This window comes from Gadus macrocephalus, chromosome 21 (genome assembly GCF_031168955.1).
Source record: "Gadus macrocephalus chromosome 21, ASM3116895v1".
In the NCBI taxonomy this organism is placed as follows: domain Eukaryota; kingdom Metazoa; phylum Chordata; class Actinopteri; order Gadiformes; family Gadidae; genus Gadus; species Gadus macrocephalus.
The window spans coordinates 4,860,654-4,874,437 of NC_082402.1; the positions used below are offsets into that span (position 1 = coordinate 4,860,654).

Sequence of the window (13,784 nt, forward strand, 5' to 3'; positions counted from 1 at the left end):
GACAAATGGAGTGAGGGGGAGGAATGTCTACAGACTGAAGAGCGTTTCTTTATCCGCTATGCTCGCTCCGATCACACACCCACGCACACACGCACACACACACACACACACAAGAACACACACAAGCACACACACACAAGCAGACACCTTTGCACGCCGACAGCAGTGTATGACCGAGCGAGGAGCTAGTCTCGGGAGTAGTGAGGGGGGGGGGGAGAAGAACCGAGAAGAACCCGAACACGGCTGGGGAGGGAGAGCCGAAAGACACCGGGACAGCTCGCCGCCAGCTGGGAGAGACACCCTGACCCGCCTCCTGAGAAACCCCCCAGCTGAGGCGTGGAGAACAGAATAGAATAGAATGTTCTCTGACATTCAGCAGGTCCGTGTGCGTGGGAACACAGCCGTGCGTTCCGGGACGACAGGGTTCGACCGAGCAGAAGAGAATTATGAGTAGAGCAGACGCGGTTATTTTCGGTTTGTTTTTGTACGCTAACGACACGGTCAGGCACAGGTGGGTTTGCTTTTTAGCAAGGTCCCACCAGTCAGCCCTGCTCACTGCTCCAGGGCACGGTGGGATAGCTCCATCGGACCCAAACATAAAATCGATACCTCCACCCGCCCGGCTGTTAATTAAGCTAATGATGACCGGAGCAGCTGATGCAGTAAGACTTGCAAACGTGCACAGGTGCACACGCACGCGCACACACGCACGCACGCACACGCACGCACAGACACTGCTTACTATAGGAAGAAGCTGGTGACATCCACTTGCATGCGGCACTGGAGTGCTATTCATAACCAGAGTGACTCATTCTCTAAATTGGTTTATTAAGAGTGATGGACTCGTTCACGCTGTGTCTCTATGACTATCTGTCTTCCCTCTTCCTTGTGCTCGAGTAGAAAGTTGAATTGAACGTGTTATCGCATCGATCAGACTTCCCTCTGGTTTGTTTAGTCGGAAAGAGATAGCGGTCTGATTGTGAGCTTGTGGAATAAAAAGCACAATGTTCTTCCTGGATTAAGTCTCTTAGTTGTCCTCACAGAGTGAACCCAATGCCTCTGCATTTCACTCCTAGAATCCTCAGGGAAACACCGGAGCATACCACCAGGGTCTCTGTGGGAATCTCACAGGTGTCAGGTTTTAGATGGCTCAGAGTTCAGATTTCTGTCTCTTTGTCGTCATTGGTTGGATTCAGAGAGACCTGAAATGAATCTAGCTGCTCTATTGTGTTCATATTTTAGCGATGTCCCCAAAATAGCTTCTTAACCCAGGGGATGAGTTTTCCGACACATTTGCCATTTGGACCAAAAAAAACTAAATAAACTATTTATACTTTTCACCGGTAAATAAAATAATGTGATTATGAAGAGATAATGAGATTCATGGCCCAATAGAAAGCTAAAAAAAGAAAGATTGCATTGCCATTCAAAGAAAATGCTCCATGTAAAAATGTAATAACACAACAGTCTGTCAAAGTAACTGTGTGTGTATCTGTGTGTAAATCACCTTAATCATCACACACATAATGATGATGCGACTGTCCTCCACAGAAGAGATTACCATCCACAGATTTAATGAGACGGAGAGCTGAGATAACATTCAGCCAAACTGCTAATTAATTTGGGCGCCCGTGATGGAATGAGAGGCAAAGCAGGTACAGTCCGAACAGTGTGTCTCCGACACACCAAGCAATGCTATCAAAACGTTTGTACCTGGATGGCTGTGTTTCTCATTACTAATGATCGATTCACACACCCATTACAAGATAGCCGTTCCCACCATTCATTCAAACCATAAGCCTTATGGTTTGAATGACTAGATATGAGAAATGGTTAAGAAATGGTTGTGGATCAGAGAAGGAAGACGCTGGAAGACGCTATAGATCTCTGACACTGGAACAACACGCTTCTACAACAGCTTCTACCATTCAACAATGAGACTCCTGAACTCCTGAAGATTTGCAAGTCTACCTATTTATTCATTTGAATTTATCCCCTCCCGCTATTAATACCACCAACTTTGTTGTGTGCCAATTAAAGTTTCTATTCTATTCTATTCTTCTATTCTATTACTCTTTCCACACTCGTTGATGGTAATAATGAACGATAGCTAGTGAGATAAATACCTTTAATGATTTCAATAGTACATTTAATTTGTTATAACTGTTTCTTATGGAGAGTTTATTATACCGAAGACATGAATGAATGCACCTTATTGCAACTTTTGCAACTTAATTCAGTTAATATTTGCAAACTGAGTCGAGCCAAGTCAGGCAGCAGTAGCCTATCACAGAACAACAGCACGGTACAGGTGTCTTACCTTGTTTGGGTCCGTCCAATAGAGGAAGTACCCTTTGGGGTCAACTGTTAGGGTCACAAGGGTCACGGTTGTCGAGTCCTAGAAAAAAAAAAGAAAGGCATACATTTAGTGTGTGTCTGTGTGTATGCACCCACTTGTTTCTTGTTTTTTTTGACTTATCAACTTTCTTTCCTCCAAATAGTAAATTGTTTAAGCCGGACCTCAAACTCAGAATGCGTTTCAATGCGGTCAGTAGCTTCTCCCCGCGGGACAATCTCAAGATATTAGCCTCATAAATCAATGGTTTATGGTTTATGATCTCACACTCTCGCTCTGTTACTTAATGTGTTTCACACAGTATAGATGCATAGTTTGATTTTTAGTTTATTGATGCATTATCACTGATAAACAAATCTGAACATTTATGAAAAATTTAATCTTACTGAAATTAACTTGATGAATATTCCCATTGATTATTGACCTAAATTCACACGTACTGCAATGGGCTCAGATAAACTTCTAGAGTTGGTATTTACCCAATTAACTCTAAAAGGTACTTTTAGAACCAGCTTTTATTACCACAATAATACTACAATGATGGTGACAAATAGCTTTTTACAAAGTGCTGGAGCAATTAGTATCTGAATGTTACTTGGTATGCGTTTTTTTAAGGTAAGAATTCCAAAAATAGATCACACAAAGATTGTTTAATCTGTGGCTCTCCCGATTGAATAACCACCTCTATAAAACATTTCTATGCCTCTGTTTTTTTTACTAATATCGTAATATTGAGCTATGACCTTTTTGTTATAAAACCCAGCCCTATTTTGCCCACAACTCAGACAAAGACCTTGAAATCTGAAGCACAGTGCTCATGGTCATTACCATTAATATGTCAACATGTCAACATGTCAGCTGTCATTGTTGCTCAGTCTTGATCCAACATTATCTTGCTGTAGAAAACATTTGTTTTCAACAGTTGTCCCTTTAACGGACGGCTTCAAGCACAAATATACACACACCAACACACACACTGACTTGGTCTCTCTCAGTAGGTTGTACACACACACATACACGCACACACACACACACACACACACACACACACACACACACACACTGACACTGACACTGACACTGACCCACCCAGGGGCATACACATGGTAACAGCAGATATTATTGGATGCTGCTATAAAAAGATAGTCCTTTCTCCGTGGCCGTAAAGGCCAGGATCTAGGTGAACGTTGTTGCATCTCTCCCTGGCCTTCTCCACACCCAGACAGCAGCGGCCATGCCCAGGGGACCAGAGAGATGAAAAGAGGGAGGCTGACAGACAGTGTCAGCAATGCATCAGGATCACGTGCCACAACATACTGTAATGCCCACCAGACAGCTAGAAAGATTAGTGGATCAGTCCGTCGACAGGAGATCGACATTAGCAGTTTTGAGAAATCGTTGATGAATCATTTTCTTAATTTGTCGATTTAAATACTCAACAGTCTGCGATTACAGGTTCTGACATCCAAATACTGTTGAAATACAAAATATTGATGATCATTATGAAGGGCTCATCGGACAGAACAAGGCCACGGGAGCCGTAAGGTTGGTTTCTCTACAAATTGGATGATTATGTTAACATCTTATAAACTAAATAAGTAACCAATCAAACAACATCAGTCTTTCACCGCCCTTCTCAACCCTACTGGAATAACGGGTACCAGTGGAAAAATATTGACCGTAATAAAGAGCCAGAGTGCATCTCTCAGAACCGCTCTGAAAGGATCTCCACGGCGTTTTAAAAAGCCAATCCCAGCTTGTGGAGCCTGGCACGCCCATCGCCATGATGGACTGAGATAGATTTCTGTCATATCAGCCCTGAACCCAGAGCGAGGTTAGACTCAGACACGAATAGATAAACAGATTGGACGGACGAGAGGGGGAGAGAGAGGGAGGGACGGATGAAGCTAGGTGGAGACTCATGAAACAACTGGGGGAAAATCGATGGAAGAGGTGCAAGAAAGTGAGGAACACAACCTTTGGGATGCATGCGGTAATTGGCGGCATACGCGTCTGAGGAATTCACTTCAGCGACATTGCTATGGCGAGCGAGAGCTATTCCTGTGAAATCAATTTGAACCAATCCTTTCTGGTTAGCTTCACGTGGTTTGACTGAAGGCTAAATCGCACGGCTCATACCGATGGGGTACGGAGGGCACACTCGTGACGTTATTACTTCTATGTTACCACACTGTAAGGGCCCCAAAAAAGGACTCCTGTTCAGAAAAGCTTCCATACACTGAGAGCTCCTCTCTCGGTCCATATTGATAATTTGTATTGAACCAACAATCAAGACTCAGACACAATCAGAGCTTTGTTTGTTTTCGAATCAATGCCCGCTAAGAAAAAACGTCACGCCTTCTAATTCTTACTCATTATGTTGATTTTATTATTGCAGTTAATAAGTGGTAATAGACTGAAATTGTGGAGAACTCAGAGTACTCAACAAAAGAAGAAGAAGAAGGAGAAGAAGGAGAAGAAGAAGAAGAAGAACAAGAAGAACAAGAACAAGAAGAACAAGAAGAACAAGAAGAACAAGAAGAACAAGAAAGAAAGAAAGAAAGAAAGAAAGAAAGAAAGAAAGAAAGAAAGAAAGAAAGAAAGAAAGAAAGAAAGACAGAAAGAAAGAAAGATATCCAGCCTGTGAGAGGAACTGCTTGTGTGGTACGGGAGACATGGACGAAGAGTCAGGAAGGAACGTAGAGTACAGAGAAGCCATCTTAACTGTCTCTTTCTATTTCCCAGCATCTCCTTAATGTCGCCCCCCCCCCCCATGGCCACCGCAACACATTAGACTAAGTACGGATCGCTGAAACCACAAATGTCTTTACTCTCGCAAGCGTGACGTAACCACAATCAAAAGTCTAAGTGTGTTTTCTTGCAGAGCTAATTGACATTGAGGACCAGTCTGAAAATGTGGTTTCTCATCACAAGGAGATGATGGAAGTCTTCTTCTAGGAGAGACGTTTTTTGACGTGTTATTATCGCCAATAAACGAATGAGGAAAAAAATACAAATCAACTGAATCAACTGAAACTCTATGGCCAAAGACGGCCTTCATTATTTTGACATCTCATCATGTGCCCTGTGACCTTTGTCCTAAGGTCACGCATACTGTCATGAGCTTGGCGCGCCTTCTTGAGGTGCTGTTTACCTAAATAACTCCTAATGTACCAGTAGTACTTATTAGTGACAGTGTAAACAACGTTTTGCAGATTTACTATTGAGTATGGTTAGAAATATATTTTTTCAAACTGCTGGAGCTATATATGGCGACTGTTGCTCTGTTGGTCAGTTGTTTTTTCAGGTAAGAATCCAAAAATAGCTCTCACAAAGATTGTATAGTTTAATCTGCGGTTCTCGCGATGGAAAAAACATTTCCATAAAACATTTCCATGTCTATGCTATAATTGTTTTTGTTTACTTAGTGATAACTGATGACTGGTTCTGTTTCCCAGCATCTCCTAAATGGGCCTCACCCCCAACCCACGGCCACCACAACACATTAGACTAATTACGATGATGGACGGCTTCTTCTAAAAGAGACGGTTTCTGTACAATTATTGTCTCATGATGGAGCTGGTGATGGGTCAGCCATGCTAAGTGGCTGGGCACCCAGCGGCCAACGGAACGACAACAAAAGTCCAACAAACAACGAAAGAAAACGACGGCCGAGTTATTTGCGATTGGTGGAGGCTCAAGCACCCGCCCCCCTTGGTCGTGGGGAACCAATCGGCATGAGGTGAAGCCGCGATCCTTCTTTGAGGGAGGACCACAATGATGCCACCCAAGGCTGCATATTGAAAGCGGAGATTGGAGTAGAATCTCCATGGGAACACCCAACCGCTAAGTCTTGCCAAGGGTTCAAGGGCTTTTTGAACTTTTAAGCAGATAATGTGTTTTTCTCCCGGCGCAGGACGCACTGGTCTCTGATTGTCAGCGAATATTAAAGCAGCTTCGGAGCAGCCACCCAGGGATGGGCTTGTTGATCTTCTGCTGGTGTTGTGTGTGTAAGCTTGGTTGGGATGCTTGCACGCCTGTCCCACCTGTATCTAAAAACACAAAGTAAAGGTCACCAGACTCGACTCTCTGTAGCCCGAGGTGGGAAATGTCATTTCAATGAGGCCCTCAGGTATCTTATTAAATGCTTTGTGGTGTGAGTGGTTAAGAGCGAAAATACATGGATAGGTTATTGATATTCCGCACATGGAGAACCAACAGAGCATGACATTAAGTGATGAGGGGAATCAGATTGTAATCTTGCCTGGATTTCTTCTGCTTCTCCCCCTCTCTGTGGCCGATGCAAGATTGTTTCCCGATAAATGTGGCGGTATCTACAGCTGCCATGACTACCTGTTCGGACTGCTGCGCGGACAGTGCTGGGTTTCAATCCTCATCGTACTGGGAGAGATTCAACCCTGCGCTCTGGAAGGCTGGTACAGTGCTGGTACTGTGCCCTGAGTCAGCCTGTCTGACTGGTTTTTTTTGTACAACTAAGCAGTGATCACAAACCAAAGCAAAATGCACACACACACACACACACACACACACACACACACACACACACACACACACACACACACACACACACACACACACACACACACACACACACACACACACACACGCACAACGCCCTACAGCCAGCAGCATTGCACTAAACGATGCATTGTATTGCATGGCAACCGTAACATTGAAAGAGTTCCATGGAGTGTAGCTGTTACTCTTTACTCCTTCCATCAGATCAGACAAAAGAAAGAGCAGATTCCATGGTTTATTTCAATATAATGTCATGTGTGAGGGGCCCTCAGTATATGTGTGTTTCTGATCGTGCGTGCGCGCGTGTGTGTGTTTGTGCATCTCCATGTAAAGAGTGTGTATGCGTTTGTGTGCATGCATGTATGTGTCTGTGTGTGTGCATGCCAGCACGCGCATTTGTGTGCATCTCCATGCACGTGTGTGCTTGTCTGTGTGGCAGGAAAGGGGCCTACGTACATAGGCCCACACCCACATGGGAGGGCTAACACAAACACACTGCGAGCAGAACACATGGGCAAGGAGGGAAACAGATGCACACCTCTCAACCATTCTCACAACAACCCAGAGAGAGAGAGAGAGAGAGAGAGAGAGAGAGAGAGAGGAGAGAGAGAGAGAGAGAGAGAGAGAGAGGAGAGAGAGAGAGAGAGAGAGAGAGAGAGAGAGAGAGAGGAGAGAGAGAGAGAGAGAGAGAGAGAGAGAGATCTGTAAGTACTATATACGGGCGGCACTAGCTCAGGAGGTAGAGCGGGGTTGGCTGGTAACCGCAAGGTTGCTATTTCGATCCCCCGGCTCCCTCCTAGCGTGTGTCGAGGTGTCCCTGAGCAAGGCACCTAACCCTAACTGCTCCCGACGAGCTGGCTGTCGCCTTGCATGGCTGACTCCGCTGTCGGTGTATGAATGTGTGTATGAATGGGTGATTGTGTGGCAATATTGTAAAGCGCTTTGGGTGGGCCACTGGTTACAGATAAAGCGCTATATAAATGCAGACCATTTACCATATCAGTTTTTCTGGTCTGGTGGAAATAAAACATGGATGAATGTAAATCTGCCACATATGTCACACAATGCGCTCACTGTAAGGACCGCGAGCCACGACACTTAATAACGATGAGATGTGGTATGTTTCCAGAATATTGTTATGGGCGTAAAGTCATACCATGAATAAGGCGTTATGCATCAGCCAGGCATCGTAATTAGATAACGTTGTCTCCAGGCTTCATCATCATTTGTTGGCCTCAATATTAACAACTTCAAGGATAGTTCATATTTAGTAAGCATACAACCTCAAACGGAATAAGTTCTAGCGCAGCCTGTTATGAATTTACTCTTTCAAGTAGTGTCAAATGAGTCTCTCTGAAGGCTCTGTGTAACCATAAACCATAAGAAAGATATTGGCCAAAAGCGTCTAACATATATGATTAAAAAGCTGTTTGAGTCCAAGTTTACATGCATTGTATTGTATTTGTCACAGTCAGTGACAACAGTAATTTAGCATGAGACGCAAAACTTCTACAGCAACAAGAGCAACAACACACACACACACAGCCACAATCACACACATTGCATGTAAACACGCGCATTCAAACGTAAACTAAGGTTTTTCTTTTGCGTCTTATCCTTGCGTACTGTAACGATATTCAGTCCAATGTCCACCACCCCGGGAAACCTCAAGCAGCTTATATGGTTACTTAAAAAAAAGATATTTATTTTGTGACACAATGTCACTGCGGCGAGTAGCGGTCAATCCATTTTAACCAAGGTCATAGCCTTGCACCCGGGACTGCTCCGGGTGCACACCAAAGATAACACCGACCACCGCACGGCGATCAATCATTCATCTTCTCAGCTGTTATGTAGTTTGCTTTAGGCCTACATTGAAATACGCGTCCACACTTCATAATAACAATGTAAACCAAACAGAGCTACAGTTAGCCCTCAAATAAGGAGAAAGAGGAGGGGGGGGGGGGCTGGTCTATGCTTTGCGTTGTAGACCATGAATGGGAGGCGCGCGCGCGCACACACACCCAAACACACAGACGCACAAGAGCATGTCCTTACACTGACGCACACCACACACACACACACACACACACACACACACACACACACACACACACACACACACACACACACACACACACACACACACACACACACACACACACACACACACACACACACACGTAAACTATAAGGTTTTTCTTTTTGCGTCTTATCCTTGCGTACTGTAACGATATTCAGTCCAATGTCCACCACCCCGAGAAACTCAAGAGGATGTTCCCTTAACTGGTTGCATAAGACGGACCGCTATTCACACACGCTGTATGCATCCCCAACATGCACGCTATTATCCACATTGGGGGTTGTATTTGTCTCGCGGGGAAAAGGTTGAACGGCTGCATACTCACATCATCCCATTTCATAAACGTGTTGCCCTTTTTCAAGCTCTCCGGAACGGACACGGGCTTGAGCTGCAGTGCATGAACTCCCGGCTGTGCCCCTGCCATTGACTCATCTACTTCTAAACGGAGGGGCGAAGCGGAGAAAACACAGTTAATTCAATCTCTCTTCTGTTGTTGTTGTTTACTCTCCTCTCCCACCGGTTTCAATGGGGGACGTCTTGGTACTGAGCTCTACGGAAAGGCAAGCTCGAGGTGGAAGACCACTACTGCTGTCATGCCCGCGCTGGCGGTGGCGGGTCTCTGCTTTGAAGATCTCGCGCAGCGGCAGCAGCAGCGGGAGGAGGAGAAGCGCACCGACTGCAAAAGCAACGTTTTTTAAAGTGAAAGCAAGGCAGACAGAACCCGACGGTGAGACGGCGTATTCTGGCGCCCCCTCGCGGCCATGGCGAGCTATAGGCCTCATCAAAGGAATCAAAAAACCTCAAGGAAGAGTTGTTTTGGTGGCGTGCCTGGCGTATCTAATTGGGTAATAAATCAAATCAACATAAATTAAAACTTGTATGGTATATGGTACTTTTTTTGTATTCTGACTATATGTTATTGAGAGGTAGTCATTGTGTGATTTTTCTTGGGCCAATTACTCGAAGATCTTAAGCCACCACGTGAGCCCTATGTTACGTTATAATATTTGATTGCAGGTTACTTGCACCTTACACGCATGTTTAACCATTAATAATTTATTCATATGCTCTATTCATTCCAGTTCACCACAGCCTGTGGGACAGTTTGCTCAACGGAAATACAGGCTAAGTGGAACGCTTTTATTGTCGCTCTTCCTCTAACCCCTGAAAAGCCGGTCCTTTGAAGAGTGTCCGCGGGACTGGGGGGGGTCACCCAACGTTGCGACCTTCCCCCCTGAATCTGTCCACCCTGTCAGAGTCTGACCGAAGGGTCCGTTCACAATGGGTTCGCTGTTAATTTGTCCGCCGTCATAAAATGATGGATCAACGGTGACAGACGGAGTGGCCCGCTCGTTTCTTCCTCAGTTTGACAGCTCAGGAGAGAGAGAGAGAGAGAGAGAGAGAGAGAGAGGTGAGAGAGAGAGAGAGAGAGAGAGAGAGAGAGAGAGAGAGAGAGAGGAGAGAGGAGAGAGAGAGAGAGAGAGAGAGAGAGGAGGAGAGAGAGAGAGAGAGAGAGAGAGAGAGAGAGAGAGAGACTATTTATTGATGCAAAGCTTCCATTTAACTTGCTTAAAAAATATTTTTTTTGTGGGGAGAGGGAGAACGAAGGAGAGAGAGGTTGCACATATTGCACATCTTCTTGACATTGTTTACCAATGAGCCTGGAATGTAAATGAGAAGAAGGGGTGGGGAAATAAATATTAAATAAAAAAATATTAAACATCCTATTCAATTGGCCCTCGAGAGTAAACAAATGGTTCTCTCTCTCTCTCTCTCCTCTCTCTCTCTCTCTCTCGCCTCCTCTCCTCTCTCTCTCTCTCCTCCTCTCTCTCTCTCTCTCTCCTCTCTCTCTCTCCTCTCTCTCTCTCTCTCTCTCTCTCTCTCATCACAATACGCTGTACGTTCTGCCCTTCAACACCTGCTGCGTCTCAAGGCGACAGCAGCGTGGTGGCGCTCATCTGAAACAGTGACAGGGAAGAATTACAACTGCAGAGCGCGCGGGATAATGACGGCCTCGAGGATTATCTCTGGGATCAGAATAACACCAGAAGGCGACGCTTCCTCACAATAAATAATCAAAAACGGAACGGGACGGGTGGCGGTTGTTGTCGTCCTTCCTCGGGAGGGAGGCTCAATTTATCGTGTGCCACGTCAATAAGACTGGGGAAAAAAACCGCTAAATCCAACGCACTGCCAATTGGATTTTTGGCTGGAGGCAGAGGCAATCATTGGCAGGCCTGTGATTGGGTAGGGAATTTGCGCGCGAAACTACAGCACGCGACGCCCTGGATACATAAGCATGCGCAGGAGCGGGATTTGAGAGGGTCCCACAACTGCCAGTTGTGGGACCCCTCAATTCGACATATCTCGTTGTCATAACTACGCCCTGGAAGGTGAATTAGTGACACGTGAATCGTGCGATTGCATAATGTGATGAAGGGGTTAGATTGAGAGACACATTTTGAAGATTGCAATAGGCATTGAAAATAATCGTGTCACAAACACATACACACCGATTTGTTAGCCATTTATCTCTTTTTTTCACAATTTTTCATCTTTGTGTTACAATTTCGCGCATATTAGTGTAAGTTCACCAATCTCATCGGTGTTCAACTGGTGTGACGTCATCTGCAAACGACCTGTTCTTGCGTAGGTCGAACGAAAACTTTCTGAAGACAAGCGAGATGAACCGAAACGAGGGCGCTTTGAACTGATGTCTTAGCCCCGTGGCTAACACATCCATATATAACTTGGCGCCTCTTTGATGTGATCCACCATCAGTGCCACAAACTGGGCTATACAAGCAACTACTCGGTTCTGTTCACATATTTCGTCTAGTAGCCTGCACAGAATAGCCTTTAGCCATCTGCTGATGTAACGTCGCCGCCAACCCTGTAGGGAAAAACAGACACAACTTGGATAAACTTATCCATTGGATAAATGTTTTTCAATGCAACACATTGCTCTGATTAGAATTTTCCACACGTTCTGTAAGAATGCCATCCAATTCTAAGCCTATAGGCTGCTAGGCGCTGATTGGAGAGATGGCATGTCGTAACAGTGTGGTGATTAAGTGATTGACTGGTTTAGCTGGGTTTGTTCATTGGCTTGTCAATATTCCATCAGTCTGATAGGCCTAATGATGAAGAATCCCTCCGTTTCCTCGTCCGTATTGCCTTATGCCGCCGAGCTGTTATCCGCTTGTTCCAGCGGCTCTATCTCCGGACGATCCTTCACTTGCTTCAATATGAATAGAGTGGCGAAGTCACGCCCCTTCCGGTAGGGCTCATGGGACCTATTGAGATCGAAAAAATAATGAATGGGTGTCAATGGAGAGAAAATAATTATTTTCTGGTCCCGGTCTTATATGCCCTGGATTACACATATGTTGTTTGTGGATTTAAAGGATAATTTTTCATGCAAAGAGTTCGACACGTTTATTGTGCAATTGTTCTAGATAAAAGGCTGTAGAGAAAACACAACGAGAAAGACTACACGGCTCGTATGTGACGTCACGCTCCCTGCGACTGGCGTGGAGAAGACCGACAATCTTCCCATCGGCATAACTGAAACTCTGCACGTGCCCCCGACTTATAATGGTTTTCACCTCTTTCGATGCTTTTATCCTCCCTTGGAAAAAGCGGTGAAGTGGGGCAGAGGAGATCGCCATCTCTGTGCCGAGTTCCAAAGGCGGGTGTGGCGACGTATATCATATGCGTCGAGAGCAGCGAAGGAGCTGTAGTTCACAAAGCGGGCCTCACATATAAACCTAAAATTATCAAACTTCTTCACGAACATTTTTAGTTTTCTTTGCATGACAAATTATCATTTTAAATCCACAAACAACATATGTGTAATCCAGGGCATATAAAGGACTGGGACCAGAAAATATTTTTTTTCTCTCCATTGACACCCATTCATATTTTTCGATCTCATAGGTCCCATGAGCCCTACCGGAAGGGGGGCGTGACTTCGCCACTCTATAGCCAGGAGCTATGGAATAGCCAATTGTGTCCTTTTTTGTGAACCCACACGATTCCTAACAAGATACCAGCGACCCCATCTGGTCATCTCTTGCTAGTGCTACATGAGGCCTTATTTTTGTTTGTTGTTGAGCATAATAGTAGTGAATCTGTACTTAAAATAATCCCGAGTTGTGTATACCTGTAATTACCATGGCATGCTTTTTAATGTTTTCATAATAAATTGGCAGAACAGTGTTATAAACAAATTCCATTCCCCAATATTGACATGGTAAACAAACGGTCAACCTGTGCTGTTCCAATACTTTGAGAAGCAGTTATCTACGTCCACGTTTATTCAAGGTGGAAAGAAATGATGAACAAGGGTTAGAATAAGGGACATAGTACAGCTATGGGTGACAACTGAGGAGGGGGAGTTAGTGTATAAATCCATTTAAAAGCCAACATTGAATCTTAACTTGCATGTCCCCAATACACCCAAACCAGAGGGGGGTTCACCAAAAAACAAGGCTATTTGGACCACTGGCAGCTATAGCAGTGACATGTGGTCTGTTCGTCTACCCCAGATGGGATGGAGGAAGGGTGTAGCCCGGCCAGGCCGATGATGTGAATTGTCTTCCATTGGCGACGTTTCTAATGACCACCAGCTTCTTTAAAGGTGAACGAGTTATCAGCAGTCACTGCAGGGGGTGTTGAAGGTGAGGTCAAGATTGAGAAAGGTTTACAATAAATAATTATGCTTCTCAACCTGATCGTAAGAGGATAATGTCAGCCTAGAGACTTAGATAACAAACTTATCTTCGATCATCAGACGGTTATCTTC

The 13,784-nt window shown here is 44.9% G+C and overlaps 1 protein-coding gene across 1 annotated transcript; it reads right to left on the reverse strand.

Annotated features, from left to right (window-relative positions):
- Positions 1–769: 769 nt before the first annotated feature.
- Positions 770–9,664, reverse strand: LOC132450316 (1-phosphatidylinositol 4,5-bisphosphate phosphodiesterase beta-1-like). Its single transcript, XM_060042396.1, has 2 exons — positions 9,304–9,664; positions 770–2,398 (listed from the first exon to the last, which is right to left on the reverse strand). Exons 1-2 carry the CDS (start codon positions 9,400–9,402, stop codon positions 2,288–2,290), a joined length of 210 nt encoding a protein of 69 aa, XP_059898379.1. The 5' UTR covers positions 9,403–9,664; the 3' UTR covers positions 770–2,287.
- Between the last annotated feature and the right edge of the window lie 4,120 nt (positions 9,665–13,784).